Genomic DNA, 22,594 nt, shown 5'->3' on the forward strand with positions numbered 1-22,594 from the left:
TTCTCATTTAGTTTCTTTCCCCACCAACCTCTCTTGGCTTAAGTACCAACCCCCCGGAGGCAGATCTTGAGCTGGACTTTACAAAATGCTGGGGTGAAAATCCAGCCCACAACAGAGGTCTGGAGTCAAGAGATCTGGGTTCTAGTCCCAGCTATGCAACTTGCCTGCTGTGTGATCTAGGTCAAAGTCATTTAACTTTTCTTTGCCTCAGTTTCCTCATTGATAAAATGGGAATGAAATACCTGTTCTCCCTCCTATTTAGAATGTGGGCCTCATGTGAGACAGGATCCAACCTGATTACAGTGTATCTACCTCAGTGCTTGGCATATAGTAAGTACTTAAAGCAGGAAGCAGGGGAAAGAGCTAATTCCTGCAGCGAAGTACTCCTAGCATAAACTGGAGGGCCTTCATGGAGTCAGTCTCACTCCAGAAACACCACGCCATATCAGACGCTCGCTACCCGCTTTCACCCACCAGCTTTCACCTCCCAGCACTCAGACATAGAGATAAGGGCTCTTCTCCCCATGAGTGCTCAATAAATATCATTGGTTGATTGATTGGGGGCGGGAGGGCCCACCAGGCTTGGGATCTGATTGGATGTGAGCTCCTCTAATGCCAAACTACTCCCTATGCCTCAATCTCCTCTATCTTATCACAGAGCTCTCGCCCACAATCTGCCTCTGTCCTGGAACGGCCTCCCTCCTCATATCCTATAGACGATTACTCTCCCCGCCTTCAAAGCCTTACTGAAGGCACATTTCCCCCAAAACTCTTCCATGACTTAGCCCTCATTTCCTTTTCTTACACTTCCTTCTGCATCTCCCTGATTTCCTCCATTTATTCACCCCCACTCAGTCCCACAGCACTTACACACACATCTATAATTTATTAATTTATACTAACGTCTGTCTCCCTCTCTAGACTGTAAGCTCGTTGTGGGCTGGGAATGTGTGTTATACTGTACTCTCCGAAGTACTTAGGACACAGTAAACACTCAATAAATAAGATTGATTGAACGAACTATGAAAATGGATCACTGTCCTCCAGGAGGGAGTTTATCAGCCTGACTGCTCCCTGACAGGAGATCAGACTTGTGTCCAGCCCAGCACTCAGGTACCAGGATGGCCTGTTAGAAGCCACGGGAAAATTCAAGTCCCATTGCATAGCGGCTGTGGTTGGGGACACTGACAGCCAGGAGGAGGTTTCCTTTAGGATCCAGACAATCTGGGAAACAGCGGGACATAATGGAAAGAGCCCGGGCTTGGGAGTCAGAGGTCATGGGTTCGAATCCCAGCTCTGCCACTTGTCTGCTGTGTGACTGTGGGCAAGTCACTTTACTTCTCTGTGTCTCAGTTACCTCATCTGTGAAATGGGGATTAACTGTGAGCCTCATGTGGGACAACCTGATTACCCTGTATCTACCCCAGTACTTAGAACAGTGCTCTGCACATAGTAAGTGCTTAACAAATACCAACAGTATTATTATTATTATTTTTCCCGCCCCCCCCCCGCCCTCCAGAAGGAGGGAAACCAAGGAATCAATAAACCCATCAATACGAGATGCAGCCAGCTAAGGTGACTCTGGCAGGGTTGAGGTAGTCCCTGGCAACCGAGCCACGGCACCAATCTGGTTTCCGGGCAGAGCAAACCCAATCCCACATCCCTCTCTATGGAGGAGAAAAATGACAACTTCCCCAAAACTCCAAAAAAAAAATTTATTTAGAAAATACTGACAGTTTGACAGGATAAGGGACTGGTGGCATAGTATTTCAAACCATTTTTTCTTGCCTTTTATTTAAAAAATAAACCTGCTAACGAGCTATGTGACATATATATGTATATATATATGTATATATATATATATTTCTTTGATGGACAATCATTTGCCACGACTAATATTCTCCCTGTAGTTGAAATTATATCTTTTAAATCAAAAATAAAGATTTCTGCAGATATTTTCTTTTCCTTTTTGGAGTGTGCAAGGGAGTATAGGTACCATGTTTCAAACACTTTGGGTTATTTGTACAGAAACAAGACCACACAAAAAAGGGTCAGACCAGGACGTGGCAATGGGACTCCGGATTGGCGGACCTGGGTTGGGTGGGGGTGGGGGGGGTCTGCCTCGGGTCGTTGCCCCTGCTTCTCTCCCCTGCAGGGTGGAAGGGGGACTTCTCACTGGGCCTGAGAAGAGGCCACCAAGTCCACTGTGGTGAGCACTGAGGGGGCATTCCCTTCTCCGCTCTTATCCACACACCACAGCACCGGGCAGAGGGAGAGTGGCGAGAGGGGAATGGAAACAGGAGGCCACATGGCAGGGAGAGCCCAATCTGCTAGGGTGAGCCGGCCGCCTCCCTCCCTTCCTCAGAGTCTGCCAGCCCTGGGCGGGGTGGCAGAAGGGCAGAGAAGCCTGTTGGCATTCCACCCTGATTCCACGGCCACCGGCAGACAGATCGGCGTGGTCGGAGGTGAGGAGCAGAGTCGATCCAAGGGATGGTTAAGGTTCTTCGCAGGGTGGGGCACGGCTGACCGTGTTGACTGGCAACGGCGCTCGGGCCCCGAGCGGGTGGAAGTGTCAAGCCTCCGAGTGGAAGGATTCTCCCAGCACGCCCTTCTCTCTCGGTCCCCTTGGCTCAACGGACCCAGGAGGGAGAGCTCCAGCTCCAAAGACGGGCCCTGGTTACCCCGGGCAGCTTCGGCCTCTCCCACCTACGGGGAAATAAGCGTTTCCGGGGAGGGGACGACTCCACAGTTCCGCGTCTTCCCCCGGCCCAGCGGATACGTAAACCGAGTCAACGGGAACTTGTCATCTTGGGCTTGAGGGGTGGGGGACCGACTGTTTTTCCAGATGTGTCAAGATTCAAGGTGTGATGGTCCTTCCGGGCCCCGGGAAACCTGTTCTCCTTCTTTTAACTAGGGTTTCCACCCTCGTCTTCGAAACCAGCTCCGAGATTTCCGTGAGGTAAAAGGCAATCCCAGGCCATCATTTGTCAAATCAGGGGGAATCAGTAACCGGGACCGGTTCTAGGCTCCTCCGACCGGCGCCCTCTCTGTCACCCGCGAGCCATCGGGGTGTGACAGTGGGTGTTGGTTCTGTGTGTTTCCATCCTATGTCTCTCATGGCACTCACCCCGCCAGACTGACTCTCGCTGTCGACGGTGCCATCCTTGAGTATGGTGAAGAGGTCTCTAATGTGCACATTTTTGCATATAAGGGTTTTTGAGAGTGAGTCTTTGTGTGTGAATCGGGTATGCACAACGAACCATTAAAGCAGTTTCAAAGCCAAACGAAAATCCAACTCTTTCAATCCACCTTACAGAATGAAAAAGCCCCCCTCCTTCCCCGACCCCCCTTGCCAAACCTCTCAACTGGACCACTCTCCAAAGCAAATGGGGAACTTGTTCAGCCGCAGTTCAGGAAAAGGACAAGATTATTTTTTAAAAAAAGACAGAGAGAGAGAGATAACAGAAAAGCAAAAGCAGCTTGGTCAGATGGGGACAGACTTGTTGCCATGGAGATGGCAAATGCTTGCTGGAACTCTCTTGTGGTGCCGGGGATGGGGGAGGGAGAGGTGGTGGTTGAGTTTTACCCTGTCTGCTGCTTTAGCCCTACCCTGTCTGTTCTTGACCCCCCCAGCTTCTAGCTGGCTCCAGACTTTCCCCCTGGGGTATTAATCCCTTGGGGGTAATGGTCAAAGAAGACAGGAACAGCAAGCTTAGATTTCAGCTTTGATCCCCTTTGTCCTGTGGCAGGGGAATGAGATTGATTCCTTTGGCGGGATCCTCTTTCAACGAGGGAGTCCTTCCTTCCTTCCCAACGGTTACATCCGGGAGGGGTTCTTCTGCCAGTCACTTGTCCATCGGCTGCCAGGCCGTGCCCCCTGCCTACCCCATAGCTGATTGGCTCCCGAGACCCCCCCCTCCCCCCGGCCCCTCAGAACTTGGCATTCTTCTTGGGCCTATCTTTGGATCCAAGTTGGCTCGAGGGTGCTAGATAGATGCAGGGGCAGCTGGCTCTGGGGCTGGTGCCCGAGGCTTCAAATAACCGTGCTCTCTCACCCACCCACTAGGGAGCTGGGGGGTACAGGAGCCGGGGCTGGCTGGCGCACTAGGGAACTGGAAGAAGCTGATATCCGGGGATGGAGAGGGCATGAAAGAGGCAACAGGGAGAAAGATCCACAAGTGACCTGTAAGTTTAAGGTAGAACCAAACTCCTGAAAGCCCTAAATCCTCCCCCTGCCATTGCCAACCTTCAGGCTGCCCCACGACTTTGTGGGCAGGCCCTGGTCGGCAAGGGGTGGGGCGGGGGAAGAGGGGACAGAAAAAGCAGTTGTGGATGGCAGGGTGCTGGCGTTCTAGTAGACCAACCCAAAGCTCTCTCCCTCATCTCCAGGAGACTTAGGACAGTTCCACTGGCCTGTTTCTCCAGGCACCTCGGTCCAGGGCCTTCCGCATCTCATGATGCTCTGCTTCTCCAAATCTTCCGCTGGATAAACTCCTCTTTGCCGGCTCCACCCAGTAGTTCAGTCTAGACACCCACACCCACACATGCGCGACCAGCTCCCCCAAGTGCTCTGTTGCCAGGCTCCTGGGCCTCCTCTCTTGCCTAGTCTGGATGTGTGGAGCCAGGATCTGGCCAATAGACCACCCCCAACTCCACAGATCCTCCTCTAGGGATGCCGGAATGAGTGGGACTCTCCAGGATGCCAGGAGAAAGTCGCTTTGTGGGAACATTTCCCGTCTTGCCTTCCAAAAGTCCCGGAGCGGTTTCCCCGCTGCAGATGTTAGTGAGGTTTCTCCCATGGCCGAGCCCGGTCTATTTTTTGCCCTCTTGGGATCGCCTGTTTTAACTTGGTGCTGGGTTCTCCCGCCTGCCTGTCAGTTGGGCTGATGGGAAGATTTTTCTTTGGTTCTTTTGACCCTGGACTCCGGGGAGGGGAAGTGAACGGCCCGGTCCTCGAAGGAATGGGTACTTGTTGGGGGACAGGGTGAGGGACAGGCTTCCTTCTGACCCAGACCGGCAGTCTGGTCCTGTTAAGCTCTCCTGGAAGGATCTGATCTGAAGGAGACGAGGCCTCGGCCTGCCTCTCCGCTCCTGAACCTCAGTGGTTGAAGTTCCACTAACCCGGCAGGCATTGAGTCATGGGAGTCTGTGCCCGGGTGTTCACAGGTGTGTGTGTGTGTGTGTATATGTTGGTAACACAATCTGCAATCAGAGGAAGGAAGACCACTTTAGCCTTGGTTTCTCTGGGTACCAGGAGATGCTTCTTTCCTTTTTTAAGGGGTGGGAAGGGAAGGGCCAGGGGGAGTCAGGTTGACTCCTGGGTTGGTTGTGCAATAGTTCTCCCTCCAGAGGTTCCTGCCCTTTCTCTTCCCATCCCCTCACACCATTCCCTCACCCCCATTCTCCCATTGATAGCTCCTGGATCTGAGCATTTTCATAAACCAAGTTAGTTTCCTTCTTTAGGGAGTTTTCCTATTCACATGCCCCACTCCGGTTGGGACCCAGGGCAGACACGGGCCACTGGGTGGGAAGGGGGAAGGACAGAAGCCACTGGAATTAAAGTCTTCACCGCTTTCCCTCCCTTCCAACCCTCAGGCCAGGTTGAAATTGTCCCATTCCCCCTGCCCGCCACTTGGCTGGGTCTGACAGTGGGGATCTCAGCTTCCTCCAGACAGTTCTCTGAAAGGCAAATTTAAGTCAAGTGATGGCAAGAGGCAACCCCCAATTCTCTCTCTCTTTCTTCATCCCACACCTGCACATTGCCCAACACCCTATAGCGTGGCAAAAAACAAAGCAGGGAATCAGCCTCCTCTTTCCACTTTTGTTCTCTTCAAAAAAGAAAGAGAGAAGCAGCCCAGCCCAAAACAGGGAGAGGAAGCAGAAGAAGCTGAGTTTGGGCAAAACTCCCCCTGGGCTGGGGGAAGCCTGGGCTCTGGTCATCAAAGGGGATGGGGGGTACCTGAGTCCTGTGCTTCTTCTCTGTCCCCCTGCCCCAAGGGAGGGGCTAGAGACCAGCTTCTAGGTCAGACACAACCATCCCACTCCCTGCACCTGTCATGTCAGGGAGGGAATCAAGGCACAACTACCCTCACTGCTGGCCTTGCAACAGGGACCATGGACCAGTTACGGAGTGGCCCTCGACTGGGCATCTCTCTGTGTGCTTTGGCATCCCCAGGCTGGGCCCGGTGGCCCAGTGGATGGTGGCCCAGCAGCCAGGGTGAACGGAGGGGTGGGGCCATGGTCGGTGAGTCTCACAGTGCTCCAGCTCGGAGAGGCCACGGCCTCTCTCTCTGTCCCCACCGTTGCCTCAGCCTTGCTATGGGCCACCCCCACGGCTTTCCCACCCCTCACCTTCCTGGCCGGGTGGTCTGGGGGTGGTGGTGGGAGGGGATGGGGCCATCCAGGTTGACATCGCAGCAACAAACATCAGCGGGGAACAACTAGGGTGATTGTCTTCCACACGTGCACTCATGCTCTCTTTCTCTCTCTCTCTCTCCCCACGCCTCTCTCCTCTGCTCCTGTTGGGCAGAGCGTTTTTGCCCCGGGGTCTCGGCTAAAACGAACGTGGCGGATGGGCTGGTGGACCTGGCTCGGCAGGGTCGGGGAGGGAGGGCAGGGAGGCGTTTTACCACGTCCCGGTCTCTTCTGGCCGTCAGACGAATGATGAGAATCCGGCTATAGGGGCCCGTGAGCCGGGGCCCAGGCTGCTCGGGGGCCGGTACAGGGTGGTCTGCTGGCTCTGGGGGTGGGCGGGGTTCTGGGGCGTTGGAGTCCGGCTGGTTTTGGGCCGGAAGAGGCTGCCCTGCTGGGGGCCGGGGCCGCCGGGGCCGTGGTCGGGGTCCCCCGAGTCGCTCTCGGTGTAGCTGTAGGCCTGGGCCCGTGAAATCCCCTTCTGTTGCCGGCGCCAGGAGTTGTAGTAGGTGGGGTCGCTGATGTAGTGGTTGACGAAGGAGTGGGCCCCTTGAGGATTGGGGTCCACCTCGTACTCGCTGTCGCTGCCCTAGGAGAACAGGACAGAGAGTTAGGGAAGACGACCTTATCGAAGGCAAACCTCCTCCAAGAGGCCTTCCCCGACTAAGCCCTCCTTTCCTCTTCTCCCATTCCCTTTTGCATCATCCTGAGCTTACAGTCTAGGAGGGGGAAGACGGACAGTAATATAAGTAAATGACAGATATGTACATAAGTACTGTGGGGCTGGGAACGGGGAAGAGCAAAGGGAACAAGTCAGGATGGCACAGAAGGGAGTGGGAGAAGATACCATATAATCATTTGGGACACAGTCCCTGTCCCTTATGGGGTTCATAGCCTTAATCCCCATTTTCCAGATGAGGGAACTGAGGCACAGAGCATTGAGGTGACTTGCATAAGGTCGCCCAGCAGAAGAGTGGCCGAGCCGGGATTGGATCCCAGGTCTTCCTGACTCCCAGGCCCGTGCTCTATTCACTAGGCCACGCTGCTCCAAAGTGTGGGGGGGGTCTGGTCGGCAGTGGGAATTGGTCTGGGTGGCAGAAGCCTTTCCCAGGAGCAGCTCGCTCCGTGTGTCCACCCGGCCCATGAGGAGCGGGAGCCCTGCCCCCGACGGCTTGCCCGGCCTCACTCCTTTGGGCCGGTGCCACCACATCGCCCAAGACAAAGGAACACGCCCCTCCCCCCTTCTCCAACCCCTCCCCCCACCGCTAGGCTCCGTCCCCGCTCTGTCCTCCGTGATGCAATTTGGCACAATACAAACCGGCTTTCTCAGCGTGCGGCGCAGCTGCCGGGACGGGAGCAAGGGAACAAAGCTGGGAGGCCCAGGACGGGCTCAGAGAGAGGGGCCGGGGATGGGGAGAGGGGCCGGAGAGAGGGGCGACACTCTCTTGGACTGAAGCGCCTGGGACCGGCTCGGACTTACGGCGGGGCAGACCAAGCGGGAGGGCCAATGCCCAGGCAGATGGTAGCGGGTCTTGGGCCCCATAGAGGTTGTCCTGGTCCCTCAGTGGTCATCCTGGCCCCTCAGAGGCCACCTTGGTCCCTGCGAAGCCGTCCTGGTTCCTCAGAGGCTGCCCTGGTCCAGCAGAGTCTGTCCTTGCTCCTCAGAGCCTGTCCTGGCCCCTCAGAGGCCGCCCTGGCCCTTCAGAGGCTGCCCTGGCCCCAGACAGGGTCTGGACTTCCTAGTCTGGCCAAAGGTCAGTCTGGGGCCCCCGGGGGGAACCATAGGTCACCCCTTGTCCGAGAGATCTTGGCAGAGGTGGACCAGAGGGCATTAAAATGGCCCCCAGCTAGAATTTCTAGTCCAGCGAACCTGCCCGAGGGGAGGGCCGAACCAGACGAAGCTCGGAAGCGGACTGAGCAGAAAGGGCCATCATCAGCCTGGGTGGGTTCGCCCGCCTTGGAGAGATTACGGAGATGAGTTGATGGGATTTGCAAACTGAAAAACAGTGTGGCCTAGTGGAAAGAGCACGGGCCTTAGAGTCAGAGGATTTGGGTTCTACTCCCGGCTCCACCATTCACCTGCTGTCTGACCTAGGGCAAGTCACTTTGCTTCTCTGGGCCTCAGTTCCCTCATCTGTACAAGGAGGTTTCAATGCCTGTTCCTACTTAGACTGTGAGCCCCATGAGGAACAGGGAGTCTGCCAACTGTGTTCTTTTGGACTCTCCCAAGTGCTTAGTACAGTGTCCTGCACACGGTAAGCAGTGAATAAATGCGGGATGGCGTCAGATCTGATTCTAATGTACTTTCGCTGGTGCTTAGTCCAGGCCTAGGTGCATAGTAAGCACTTAAAAAGTACTACAAGGATTATTAAGAGGGGGCTGGGTGAGCAGGGGGTGCTGTGTGTGGTGTTTGTGTGGTGGGGTGTGTGTGTGTGTGTGTGTGTGTGTGTGTATCTGGAGCTGTGGGGAAAATCTGGTGAGCAGCTGAGATGAAGGAAGAGGGGACCTATCCTCCTACCCCCCACCCCGCTTTTCTCCCTCCCTCCTTCCTCCCCTCCCCTGCTTTGGAGGATCCGGGTCAGGACCCCTCTCTTGCGGGGAGGGTCCCTCTGCAGGGGTGGGGTGGGGTGGGGAGTGGGTTGGGGAGGGAATGTTTCAGAGGAAAAGGGTGGGGGGCGGGGCGTGGGAGGCGGGGGAAGAGGGAGCAAACACAGATTTCCTTTTCAGCTCTCTAGTTCCTTCCACTCCGATGAGCCCAAAGCAAACCCTGGAGGGCACCGAAGGGGATGGCGGTGGGGGATGGGGGCTGCACATCTGCTTCATTTCGGGGAGGGGGCAGGGGGAAGGACCCCGCTGAGGAGAGAGGGAAGAGCGCGAAGCAGAGAGGGAGCACTCGATGGCTCCCTTTGAGGGTCGGTCTCGGGCCTCTCCGGGCAGCGATCCAGGACAGCTCCCAACCCCTTCACCCTCAACTGCTCCTCCAAGCCTGCACAGTGCTCATCTTTGAGGGATGGACTCGGGCCTCTCCAGGCAGCGATCCAGAACAACTCCCAGACCCTCCACCCTGAACTGCTCCTCCAAGCCAGCACAGTGCTCGTCTTTGAGGGCCGATCTCGGGCCTCTCCGGGCAGCGATCCAGGACAGTTCCCATCCCCTTCACCCTGAACTGCTTATCAAAGCCACTCATCCAGCGACCCTGGAGACGGCCTGGAGACGGGCCGTGGGGAGACTATGGGGACACTGGAAAAACTGAACAACAGAATCCACTCTGGGCTGCCCGGAGAAAGCTTGGAGCGTTCCCCCAGCCCCCCTGGCTGCAGATTGATTCCTCAGCCTTCCTCTCTCTCCCTTTTTTGTGCTATTTGTTAAGTGCTTACAGTATATCCAACATTGTCCTAAAGTCTGGGGTAGGTATCAATTAATTAGGTTAGACACAGTCCCTGTCCTGTCTAGAGCTCACAGTCTAAGTAGGAGGGAGAAAAGGTGTTGAATCTCCAATTTACAGTTGAGGAAACTGAGGCCCAGAGAAATTACGGGACTAGTCCAATGTCACACGACAAGCAACGGGCAGAGCCAGAATTAGAACCCAGGTCTTCTGCCTCCCAAACCTATGCTCTCTCTACTAGACCATGCTGCTTCACTGCCCATCACTGCATCCTGCTGCTTAAAGTTTCTCCATTCTGCCCCCCACCCTCCCACCCCAAGGAGAAGCCCACAGGGCAAATCCAAACCACAGAACCCCAGTTTGGAAACAGAGCTGGGAATTTTGGAATGTCAGAGCTCGGAGCTGGGAATTTGGAATCCGAGCTTGCAATTCAGAATCCAAAATCAGGGCTGGGGGCTCAGAATCAGAGCTTGGGAGCCTCTTCAGTTTTAGTTTCTGAAGTGGGGTTCCCCCTTCCTGCCCCCCAATGCCCACTGAGTGGCGAGCCCAGTCCGTGCCCTGGGATGGACCAGAGGACACCGTTCTCCTCACCGCTGCCCGGGCAGTGGCCGCAGGGGACGGCCTGGCCGGTGGGTGTCTGGCAGGTGGCCAGGGGCCTCTCTGCTCCTGCTTGGCTCAGACAAGCTCTGGCTAGTTGCCAAGACCAGGGTGGGCTGGGGATTTGCCCTGGGGTGGAATGCAGTGCTCTCAAAACCCCAGAGTCACTGGACTGGCTCATTCATCGCCACACCTACCCACTTCAACCGTCCTCCCCTCAATGTGGCGTTTCAACCGGGGAGCCTTTCTAAAATGGGTCATCTTGTTGGCCCGATTCAGAACAAAATTAACCCCTCCATATCTTCTCTCTCATCTTCCCTCCCTCTCTCCTTCCCTTGTCACTTCTTCCCACCTCCCCCACCCTCAAAACTCATTTTGGACACTGTGTCTTAGGGGTTTTGGGTAAGCTCGTTGCTGGCAGGGAATACATCTGTTTATTGTTCTATTGTACTCTCCCAGGCTCTTAGTATAGTGCTCTGCACATGGTAAGCGCTCAATAAATACAACTGAATGAATGAATGAATTTAACTCTATCTCACCAGCCTTGAAGTGTCTTCTAAATCAAACGAATCGAGATTGAGAAGCAGTGTGGCCTAGTGGAAAGAGCTCGAGCCTGGGAGCACCTGGGTTCTAATCCCGGGTCTGCTGCTTGCCTGTTAAGTGACCTTGGGCTAGTCACTTACTTCTTTGGGTTTCGGTTCTCTCATCTGTCAAATGAGGATTTGATACCTGTTCTCCCTCCTACCTGTGAGCCCCATGCAGGACAGGAACTGTGTCCGACCAGATTATCGTGCATCTTCCCCAGCGCTCAGCACAGGTTTGGCATATACTGAGCAATAAGCAAATACCCCAGGTAGTATTTAGGTCACAGAAGAGGTGGAGAGACTTGGCTGGGGAGAGTCCTGGGGCCTTCCCTCTCAGTTCACGTGTCTGGTCTGTGATGGCCTTGGGTGTGGAGCCAATGTGAAGGTAGGCGCTGTGCAGCTTTCTCATAGATTTTGATGACCCTCTCCCTGGTCAAACACCAGATGGAATGACTCCTCGGGGCAGAACAGGCCAGCTCCAATCGGGGGCTGTTGGTGCCGTTAGTCACCCCCGCGAACGTGGAACAAACGGGACCTTCACAAACAGGGCCTTCATGGATCACCAGGGATTTCACAGGCTAGGATAGATTCTGCCCAAGGGAGTGACTAGTTGACCTTTGATCATTCTTCCTGGGTGTCATAGAATAACACTACTGGTTAAACAAGCTACCACTGTCCATCCTGGGAACAGGAAAAGGGAGGAGATTAACAACCTCTCAAAAGACACAGATCAGCACCATGGTTCTCTCTGCTTCTCTCCCCATCTCTTTGTCTGTGACTCCTTTCTCCCTCTCTCCCTTCCCATTTCTCTCCCACTCCCTGTCTCCCTCTCCTTCATGTCTCTTCTTTCTCTGTTTTTCTCTCTACTTCTCTCCCTCTTTCTCTCCTTTCTGTTTCTCTCTTTCTGTCACTCTATCTCCCTTTCTTGTCTCTCTTCTTCTTTCTGTTTCTCTCTGCTTCCCTCCTCTTTCTGTCTCCCTCTTTGCCTCTCTTCTTCTTTTTGTTTCTGTCTGCCACTCTCCTCCGTCTCCCTTCTTTCTTTTTCTCTCCATCTTCTCTCTTTCTGTCTCCCTCTTTCTCTGTCTCTCTTTTTTCTGTTTCTCTCTTTGTGCCACTCTCCTCTTTCTGTCTTCTTTCTGTTTCTCTCAGCCTGCTTCTCTTCTCTTTCTGTCTCCTTCTTTCTCTGTCTTTCTTCTTTCTGTTTCTCTCTGCCTCTCCCCTCTTTCTGCTTCCCTCTTTGTCTCTCTTCTGTTTCTCTGTCTACCTCGCTCCCTCTTTCTCTATCTTCCCTTCTCTTTCTCTCTCTTCTGTCTCTGTTCCTCTCTGCCTGTCTCTCACCCTCTCTTTATCTCCACCCCTCTCTGGAGATCCTTCTGTATTTCGTCCGGCGTCAGTCAGGGCAGGGTCAGCTAGCAGCATGTGGAACCACTTGGAACTCTGTCCTGAACTTCCAGGTCCCCCTTCTCTCTATCATCAATGCCCCTTGCCACTGGCACTGCCTCCCCCCCTCACCCAAATCTTCCTCTCCAGTGGTGACTGGAGCCGGAAGAGATGGGGAACCTGGGGGCAAGTTGCCTCTGAGGTGGACACGGGGCTCGCTCTTAACTGACCCTTGCAATGACTTTCTTCGGCAAGGGGCCTGGGGAGACCCTGCCAGGCAAGGTCCGGAGACCACAAGGTGGTAGGATGGTCAGGGCACGGGCCTGAGAGTCAGAAGGACCTGGGTTCTAATCCCGGCTCCGTCACTTGTCTCCTGTGTGACCTTGGGCAAGTCACTTAATTTCTTTAAATTACCTCATTTGTAAAATGGGGATTAAGAGCATGAGGCTCATGTGGGCCAGGGACTGTGTCAACCTGATTAGCTTGTAGCTGTCCCAGTGCTTAGAACAGTGCTTGGCAAATAATAAGTCCTTAACAAGTACCATTATTAGTATTATTATTAATAATAATCATCACTCTTAGCCAATGAATATAGGCTGGAGATGACTCAGTTATTTCATCTGTAAAATGGGGATTAAGACTGCGAGGCCCATGTGAGATAGGGATTGGGTCCAACCTGATTAGCTCTTATCTACCCCAGCGCTTAGCACAGTGCCTGGCTCATAGTAAGTGCTTAACAAATACCTTATAAAACAAAAACAAAAAAAGAGCAACCATGTCTTTGCAGAGTGACTTTAAATGGGCTGGTTTGGGAGAGGGCTTCCCCGACATTCAAAGCTTCAGAGGAGATGGAATTAAGAGACCTTAATTTAACTTGTACCTTCCCCAGCGCTTAGAACAGTGTTAGTCCCATAGCAAGCACTTAAATACCATAATCAATCAATCGGATACAGAACCAACGGTTCCCCTAATCGGATCTGGAGGCAGCCTCGTTCTTGGCTGGGTTCCATCCCCCACCCCACCCTGTTCCCCCCATTCTTGCTTCCTATCTCTCATCTTGTCTCTTCCTCCTCTCCTCCTCCTCCTCAAAACTCCCACTCCCCTCTTCCACTCACCTGGGAGTCGGAGATCTCGGAGGGCTTCTCGGTGAGGCTGCCGCTGTCTGCCGGGATCAGGTCATTGTACTTGGTCACGTCCTCATCGGAGTAGTGGAGGCTGCCGGGACTGGGCCGGGGAGGGGACCTGGAGAGAGAGGTGGGTGGTAGGCTGGACCTGAGATCCTTTTCCTCGAGAAAGGGCTTCATCCTTTCTCAGGCCCCTGGTGGTAACGGTGTTGACTGAACACCCACTGAGTGTACAGCACTGTACTGACTGCTTGGGAAAGCTCAGCAGTTCCTGAGGTACGTTCCCTGCCCGCAAGGAGCTTCCACTCTAGCGGTCCCTGTCTTCCGATGCTTTCTCTTGAGCCTTGGATCAGCTTGAGCAAAGGGAGCGCGGCTGGAAGTTGGAGGACGGACGTTGGAGGTTGGCGGGATATTGGAGGTTGGAAGGTGGAGGTAAGAAGTTGGCTGGAGATTAGAGATTGGAAATAGGCTGGCTGGAAATTAGTGGTTGGAAGTTGGAGGCTGGAGGCTGGGAATGTGTTTGTTATATGGTTACACTGTACTCTCCCATGTGCTTAGTTCAGTGCTCTGCACACAGTAAGCGCTCAATATATACGATCGATTTTTTAATGGGATTTCGTTATGCGCTTACTTTGTGCCAGGCACTGTACTAAGCACTGGGCTGGGTGCAAGACAACTGAGTTTGTCAGTTTGTTACACACAGGGGAGATATCTGTGAGGCCGCAGATCTAAGCAGCACTCTCCTGCACGTCCTGGAAATGAGGCTGAGTCAGTCAATCATATTCATTTATTGAGCACTTACTGTGTGTAAAGCACTGTACTATATTCATGGGAGAGTGCAATATAACAGACACATTCCCTGCCCACAACACTTAAGGTCTAGAGGACAATCAAGAGGAAAGACTGAGGCCACGCAAGGCCCTGGGAAGCTGCCTCTCTAACAGTCCATCTCCAAAGAGTACCTCAGTTTACGCCGTGAGGTTTCTGCTCCTGTTTAGCTGACCTGCCTTTGCTCTCCACCCTGCCAGATTAGAGCGAACCAAACTCTGCCAGCCCCTCTGGCCTGCCCTCCACCCTCCCAAGGGGGAAGCTACTTCTCCCTTGGGTCAAAGACATTCTATCTGCCCTAGCGGGAAAACCCTCTCACTAACAGGGTAATAATGATAGTAATAATGACATTTGTTAACTGTTTACTATGTGTCCAGGACTGTTTAAAGAGCTGGGGTAGATATGAGCTAATCCCACATGGGGCTCACAGCTTTAATCCCCATTTTAATAATTATGGTATTTGTTAAGCGCTTACTATGTGCCAAGCACTGTTTCAAGCGCTGAGATAGATACGAGGTAATGAGGCTGTCCCACGTGGGGCTCACATCTTAATCCCTATTTTTCGATGAGGGAATTGAGCCCCAGAGAAATGAAGTCCCTGGTCCAAGGTCATATATGGCAGACAAGTGGCAGATCAGGGATTAGAACCCAGGTCCTCTGACTTCCAGGCCCATGCTCTATCCATGGTATTGGGGTGGGGGATGAGTTTGGATCCGCTCTAGCCCAGTGGACACCTGCCCTCCGCATACCTGGCTGAGGAACAGCGCCCTGAAGGGTGGAGGGGGAGAGAGGGGAAACTGGGCTCTGTGCCCAGCCTGGAGGAGGAGGAGGAGGGTGGGGGTCGGGTGTGTACACAGTGGGTGTGGGGGCTTACGGGGTCTGTGGACATTGTTGAGGGAGGGGGGCCGCTGAGGGTGGAGGGGAGAGGGCCTGGGTGAAGGACCCCCTTGTTCCTCTGTGGCCAGCCCAGGGAGCCAGCCTGGCGATGGGGCTGGGGCCTCCGATGCCGCTGCGGTCTGCTCTCTGGGCCTCGAACAAGCTCTTCTTTGGGAAGGCCCAGGGTTTGGCTCCAATAGTCGCCTGCCTTCTCCGGTCAACTAACCCTCTCCCCGGCCCCCCGGCCCCTGTCCTGGTCCCAACACACACATGCACACACACTCGTCTTCCAGCGGGCCTAAACAGAGAGACCATTGTCAATCCGGCCTGGGACCAGCCTGGCTCAGCCCTGTCCGAATGAGACGGGAATGCTAAACGGGAACGCGGAAAGAGGAGCTGGAAACCGACCCCTCCCCGCCGACGAGAAACAGAAAAGACCTCCAAGTCACACTCAGGTGAGAGAATGGGGCCTGAAGAGTTGTGGGTGGGTGAGTTGGAGTGGGGGAGGGACTCCAGAAGAGGGGCCGTGCCCAGGTGCTATTGAACAACTGGCCCATTTCCCGGCGGGCCCCGTTTAAGGCCGCAGCACCTGAGAACGTTGACCGGATAGGCCCCACCGGACTCTCGGAGAAATCAGGCTGCGGGGCCGGATGTTGGGTCCCAGAGCAGCTGGGCCTCTCCTCCGGGTTCCTGCTGCTCAAACAGTACTCCACAGATCCGGGCCATGGCTGAGGATTTTATTACTAATCTGATCGGTTGATTTCACATCGCCACACTTTCTAACCCCTCCCCACACAACAGCCACTTCAGTGCTTGCGCGTCGACTAGTCCAACTGACATAATCACGAGCCCCGCTTCCTACCGCCCTTATGCTCAAATCCTTATATTCATTCATTCATTCATTCATTCATCCATTCAATCGTATTTATTGAGCACTTACTGTGTGCAGAGCACTGTACTAAACGCTTGGAAAGTACAATTCAGCAACAAAGAGAGACAATCCCTGCCCACAGCGGACTCACAGGCTAGAAGGGGGGAGACAACAAGTAAACAGGCATCAATAGCATCAGTATAAATAAATAGAATTGTAGATATAAATGTCAAAACAAGTAAACAGGCTTTAGTATAAACAGAATTATAGATATGTTCATATATACACAAGTGTGGTGGGGCGGGGAGGGGGGAGTGAGTCAGGGCGATGTGGGGGGAGGGAGATCTGAGGAAAAGAGGGGTTTAATCTGGGAAGGCCTCTGTGATTCCCCAATCTGCCATTTACTTTAGAGTTTGTCCCTCCTGCTCGACTGTGAGCTCTTTGAGAGCAGGGAACGTGATTATCGACTCTGGTGTACTCTCCCGCTCAGTACGGTGCTCAGCACAGAGTAAGCGCTCACTCAATACCACTGACGGACTGATCAGCCCAGACTTTAAGCTTGCTGTGGGTAGGGAATGTATCTGTTATAATGTTCTGTTGTACTCTCCCAAGTGCTTAATCCAGTGTTCTGCACACAGTAAGCGTTCAATAAATACAATTAAATGTTTGACCCCGACTGTCCCCAGCCTCTTAGTTAAAACAGATCTCCTTGTACCCGGCTTTTGCATGGGCATGACTCGGGGTACGTTTGCCAGGTTTTGGGGGTCTCCGAAGCCCAGGGCTGTGCCCCAACTTGCACCCCAAGTCCAAGGACCCTCCAGTTACCTGGTGTAGATGCCGTTCTTTCTGCAGAAGGAGTTCTTCACCGAAAGTCGCCGGTTGTTGAGCTCCAGGGCCGGGAAGCTACTCTCGTCCAGACTCACCATCTCACCGTGGCTTAGGACGTTCGACTTGGAGTTGCTCCCTGAGGGGGAACCCCGCAGCCATGTTCCCCACATCCAGGAAGCCCCTCCCCCAACTTCCTCTGCCCTGCCTCTCCCACTAAATTGTCAGCTCCTCGAGGGGTGGTTCAGGTCTACTGACTGTATAGTCCCCTCCCAAGCATTCAGTCTAGTGCTCTGCACACAGTAAGTGATCAATAAGTCTCTATGATTGAGTGATTGGTTGACTGATTGGTCCACTGATTCTCCTCAACTGCGTTCCCCCTAGATTCTCGTCTGGGTCCAGAAGAGTGGAAGTGTCCTGGTTGGGGGGCTGGATTCAGGTGGGTGGAATGAGAGGAGAGGGAGGGAAAGCTCCTCCCCTCAAAAAACCCCAAACAAAACGAAAAAAGCCGAAGAATCCTGGCTACCTGGGCAATAGCTCTTAGTGTTGCTCGGTGGTTAGAGCAGGGGCCTGGGAGTCAGAAGGACCGAGATTCTAATCCCGGCTTTGCCACTTGCCTGCTGTGTGACCTTGGGCAACCCATTTCACTTCTCTGTGCCTCAATCACCTCATCTGGAAAATGGGAATTAAGCCCCATGTGGGATGTGAACTTGGTTCCAGCCCGATGAATTTGAATCTACCTCAGTGCTTAGTACAGTGCCTGGCACACAGTAAGCACTTAACAAATACCTTTAAAAAACCAAAGAAACTAAAGCTACAATGTGCTTAATGGATAGAGCATGAGGCTGGGAATCAGAAGGACCTGGGTTCTAATCGCTGCTCTAACACTTGTCTACTGATTGACTTTGGGCAAGTCACTTGGCCTCTCTGTGCCTTAGTTACCTAATCTGGAAAACGGGGATAGGGAGCCCAGTGTGGGACAGGCACTGTGTTCAACCTGATTAGCTTGTTTCTACTCCAGCACTTAGTACAGTGCCTGACACGTAGTAAGCCCTTAACAAATACCATAAAACCAAAAAAAAAACCAAAAAACCAACCCAACCTCCCCCCCCCACCCAAAACCAACTCACCCGAGTCTGATTTCTTAGCGTACTTTTTGCTCTGGCCTCTGATGATGAGGATGAAGACAAGTAGCAGGATGAAGATAAGGCCTACCAGAGCGATGACCACGAGGAACCACCACTCTTCATAGAAGGGATTGGCTTTCTGGGCTGGAATAGGGGCAGGGATGGTAAGGGTTCAGGTTGAGCGCTCTGCCCCCACCTTGGCCTCCTGCCTTGGATCCTGATCTGCCCCCCACCCCCACCCCCCGGCCCCTGGTGTAGTCAGTCCCACACAACCTCTAGCTGGGGGCATTTGGAGCACCCATCTCCTGCGAGAAACACTTTCCCGACTTCTCTTCCGCTCCCCTCAGGCCTCTTCCACTCCTCTGCAGACCTCAAACTCTGGTGGAGGAGAGACCACTCTATTCTGTTCCGGGAATGTCTCCAGACTGTAAGCTCATTGTGATCAGGGAATGTGTCCATTAATTGTTGTATCATACTCTCCCAAGCGCTTAGTACAGTGCTCTGCATACAGTAAGCCCTCAGTAAATACAACTGCATGAAAAAGTGAAAGGTGGGACATCCTGGGGCAGGGAGGGAACAGGGGAACGAGGATAGCGGGACATCCCAAGATGCGGACGGTGAACCTCTGCTCCCATGAGCGTGGGCTCCGGTTTCCCTGGAAACCCCGAGATCTACCATGGGGTGCCCATCTCCCCGTATCCATGGCCCACCGCAGCCCCCAGATGCCCCCGCACTCTTCGCCTCTGCGCGACCCCCGCGTTGGCTGTGGGCAGCAGAAAAAGGCAGGGAAGGGGCCGGGCAACCAGTCAACGGTCGGTGCCGGCAAGGGGTCGCGACCCTCAGAAAAGCCGGTTGTGCTGGGGCCGCACCTGTCACCTCTTGGACCCACTCTGGGGTGCCCCACAACCCGCTCCCCTTTCTCCATCTCCAACTGAGGGCCTGCCCCTCATGGCCAACTTCACTCCCATCCACGCCTCTCCCCGGGGGCGGTGGGGGTCGGGGGGCGTGCGGTACCTTACCTGGGACAGACTGGGAAGGGGCGCTGGGCGTGCCGAAGCCATAGTCGTTCACGGCGATGACCCGGAAGTCGTAGCTGACTCCCTGCTTCAGGATGTCCATGCTGAAGGTGTAGGAGGTCACCTCTTTGGGGATGTCTTTGATCAGGATGTCCCACAGCCCCTCATCTGAAAGAGATGCCCAGGCCGGTGAGGAGACCAGGCCTCCAGTTTCCGGCTGGCCTTTCCCCCGGCCGGTTCCAGCACCGGATGCTTTTACGTCCCGCTTCCCTCGGCTGGCTGAGTTCTGCGTCTCGGACACGAGCACCAGCGTTTGCTCGGACCGGAGTTTGCTGGCGCCGCCCGGTCACCGGTCAACTTGGAGTGCCCCGCGGACACTGAGGTGGGACGTGGAGCCTGGTTTGGGAGAGAGAGGGAAAGCCCAGGTCTCTGGGTGGCTGTGTGCGTGTGTGTGCGCCTGTGTTCACACGTGCGTGTGTGTCCTGGCTAAGCAGTAAGGCGTAGTGGATCGAGCACCAGCTTGAGCATCAGAAGGTCATGGGTTCTAATCCTGTCTCTGCTTAGTGGAAAGCTCACGGGCTTGGGAGTCAGAGGCCGTGACTTCTAATCCCGGCTCCGCCGTTTGTCAGCTGTGTGACTTTGGGCAAGTCACTTCACTTCTCTGGGTCTCAGTTATCTCATCTGTAAAATGGGGATTAAGACTGCGAGTTCCACGTGGGACAACCTGATGACCTTGAATCTACCCCAGCGCTTAGAACAGCGTTTGGCAGATAGTACACGGTTAACAAATACCATCATCATCATCATCAACCCCAGATCCTTCTGACTCCCAGGCCCGGGGTCTATCCACTAAGCTACTCTGCTTCTCACAGAGGGCTCAACGCCAATCCCCATCCTCTGCCATCCCACCTACACCCCGTGGTTCTTCTTCAAGGAGCAGAGAGAGCCCCCCCGAGGCGGCGGGCGGGGGAGGGAGGGGAGGTACCTGAGGACCGGGCCTCGATGACGTAACGGGTGATCGGTCCTTTCCCAGAGTCTCCGCTGGACCAGTGGATGGCGATGGCCGAGCTGTATCTGACAATGATGGGGGTCCCGGGGGGGCCGGGGGCACCTGGGGAGGGCACACGGGGGGGGGTCAGGGGAGAGATCCGGTTAAAGGGGAGGGGGAGGTCCGTAAACAAACAGGGCTGGGGAGAGGAGCCCTCTAGAGAAGGAAGAAACCCGGAGCCAGGCTCCATCTTTACTTGGCTGCTCCGGGCTGAGGGTCTTGAGCGTCAGGCCCCTGCCTTATCCTTTGCCCACTATTTGCAGTCAATACGGCAGTCGGTCATATCTGTTGAGGACTGACTGTGTGCAGAGCACTGTACTAAGCGCTTGGGAGAGTACGATCCAACCATGAAGTGCAGGAACCTGGGCAGCGGAAGGCCGGCTTCCATCCCTCCTCTCGCCATCTGAGCCCCCTCTCTGGCGTCCGGCCCGAGTGCCGGGAAAGAGTGACGAGAGGAGCGGTTGAGGAAGCGGGGCCGGTGGGGAGGGAGGCACCCTGGGATTGGGGGAGCAGACAGACCTCAACCTCCCTTTTCTTTCGGGGTGGCCAGCGCTGACGTCCCACCTGTGCCCTCTGAGGCAAGGAGGGAGAGGCCAGATGGCAGCCCACTCCCACATTCCTGCCCCACCGGCCCCAGCTCTTCAGGGGGACACTCCCACTGCTCCAAGGTGATCTGCTGTCTCCTCTGTCCTGAACTCCAGCTCTTCCTCGGGGACCATCTCCCTCTCCCAGGAAGCCCTCCACAACAGCCCATCTGAAGGGGAGCTGGACCCGGGACATACTGTTCCAGAGATGGCCGGGGTCCACCCCTTCCTGCCAGCCGTCCCCCACCCTCGCCCTCCGGCCGCCCCTCTCTTCCTCCCTTTGTGTCCAAGGGAACTTGGGCCAGGTGAAAGGGGCTCTGCAGGGACATTGCGGCCTGTGCAGGAGGCCAAGAGAGGAATGGTCAGCCAGCGACCTGCTCGGAAAGCAGTGGTAAACAAACGCTACCGGCTTCATCGTCCTAGCGGGGAAAACACACTGACCCTAATCCTGCGTGAACAGCCGGGGGGTAGATGACAAAGTTGGTGTGTGTGTGTGTGTGTGTGTGTGTGTGTATGTGTTGCGGGGGGAGGCTGGAATTTTCTCCGGGAAATCAATCCTTTGGGATCATATATTGGGAGTGGTGGGTTGTGGTGGGGGACGACCACTTCTCGGTTCTGGTCTCTGAGGGGGCTCATCCCATCCCTGAGTGGGTGATCGTGGACGAGGGTCCTCTAGATTGTAAGCTCGTTGTCGGCAGGGAACCTGTCTGTTACATTGCTATATTGTACTCTCCCAGGTGCTTAGTACAGGGCTCCGCGCACAGTAAATGCTCAATAAATACCACTGATTGATCGACTGAACGTGTCTGTCAACTCTATTGTAGTGTCTTCTCCCAAGTGCTTAGTACAGTGTTCTGCACAGTTATCGCTCAATAAATACCATCGATTGATCGACTGAATACGGCTTCCAACTCTATTGTAGTGTACTTTCCCACGTGCTTAGTACAGTGCTCAGCACACAGTAAGCACTCAATACCATCGATTGATCGACTGAACATATCTTCCAACTCTGTTGTGTACTTTCCCAAGTACTTAGTACAGTGCTCTGCACACAGTAAGCACTCAACAAATACCACGGTTTCCTGACTGAATGTGTCTTCCAACTCGGTTGTAGTGTCCTCTCCCAAGCGCTTAGTACAGTGCTCTGCACACAGTAAGCCCTCAACAAATCCCCTTCATTGATTGACTGACGGAACATGCCAACTCTGTTTTAGTATGCTCCGCCGAGTGCTTCGTACAGCATTCCGCACACAGTTAGCGCTCAATAAACGAGACTGATCGATGACGGGGGGGCGCCCCGACATGCTTCCGGCCAGCGACCTACCTTCTCCGGGACCGGTGGTGATGTTGGCTTCAACCTCTGGCCCGTAGGTGAAGGTTTTGGCCCGGATCCGGAAGCGATAGGTTATTCCCTCGGCCAGGTCCTTCACCTTCAACCACAGGGGGCTGCCGCCCTTGACGTCGACTGTCACAATCTTACTGACCCCTGAGGACACAAGCCAGGAGGCAGGGAAACCCCCATCCCCAAAGCACAGAGTTACTCACAGCGCTTAGGTCCGTAGCCTTAAAAGCCATTTCTTTTTAAAAATGGTATTAAGCGCTATGCGCCAGGCACTGTACTAAACACTGGAGTAGATACAAGCTAGTCAGGTTGGATGCGGTCCACGTCCCACATGGGACTCACGATCTTAATCTCCATTTTACAGATGAGGTGACTGAGGCACAGAGAAGTTAAGATACTTGCCCAAGGTCTTCCGGGAAAGGAGATTAGAACCCAAGTCTTTCTGACTTCCAGATCCATGCTGTATTCATAAGGCCATGCTGCTTCTCACTCGCCTGTTGTGTGATCTTGGGCAAGTGGCTTAACTTCTCTAACCCTCAGTTTTCCCATCTTTAAAATGGGGATTCTAGTGCTTAGAACACACAGTAAGTGCTTAA

The 22,594-nt window shown here is 54.3% G+C and overlaps 1 protein-coding gene across 2 annotated transcripts in view; it reads right to left on the bottom strand.

Annotated features, from left to right (window-relative positions):
• Nucleotides 1-1,701: 1,701 nt before the first annotated feature.
• The window catches only part of SDK2 (sidekick cell adhesion molecule 2), a 180,926-nt gene continuing 160,033 nt past the window's right edge, over nt 1,702-22,594 (bottom strand). For both annotated transcript variants that reach the window (XM_029079921.2, XM_029079920.2), the window contains 7 exons: nt 21,981-22,142; nt 20,010-20,135; nt 19,028-19,192; nt 18,012-18,152; nt 16,882-17,020; nt 13,473-13,599; nt 1,702-7,000 (listed from right to left, as the gene is read on the bottom strand). In XM_029079921.2, the coding sequence (XP_028935754.1) occupies nt 6,653-7,000; nt 13,473-13,599; nt 16,882-17,020; nt 18,012-18,152; nt 19,028-19,192; nt 20,010-20,135; nt 21,981-22,142 (1,208 nt within the window). In that variant the 3' untranslated portion in view covers nt 1,702-6,652. The remainder of the gene's footprint in view (nt 7,001-13,472; nt 13,600-16,881; nt 17,021-18,011; nt 18,153-19,027; nt 19,193-20,009; nt 20,136-21,980; nt 22,143-22,594) is intronic.

Source organism: Ornithorhynchus anatinus, chromosome 15, assembly GCF_004115215.2.
Source record: "Ornithorhynchus anatinus isolate Pmale09 chromosome 15, mOrnAna1.pri.v4, whole genome shotgun sequence".
NCBI classification, from domain to species: domain Eukaryota; kingdom Metazoa; phylum Chordata; class Mammalia; order Monotremata; family Ornithorhynchidae; genus Ornithorhynchus; species Ornithorhynchus anatinus.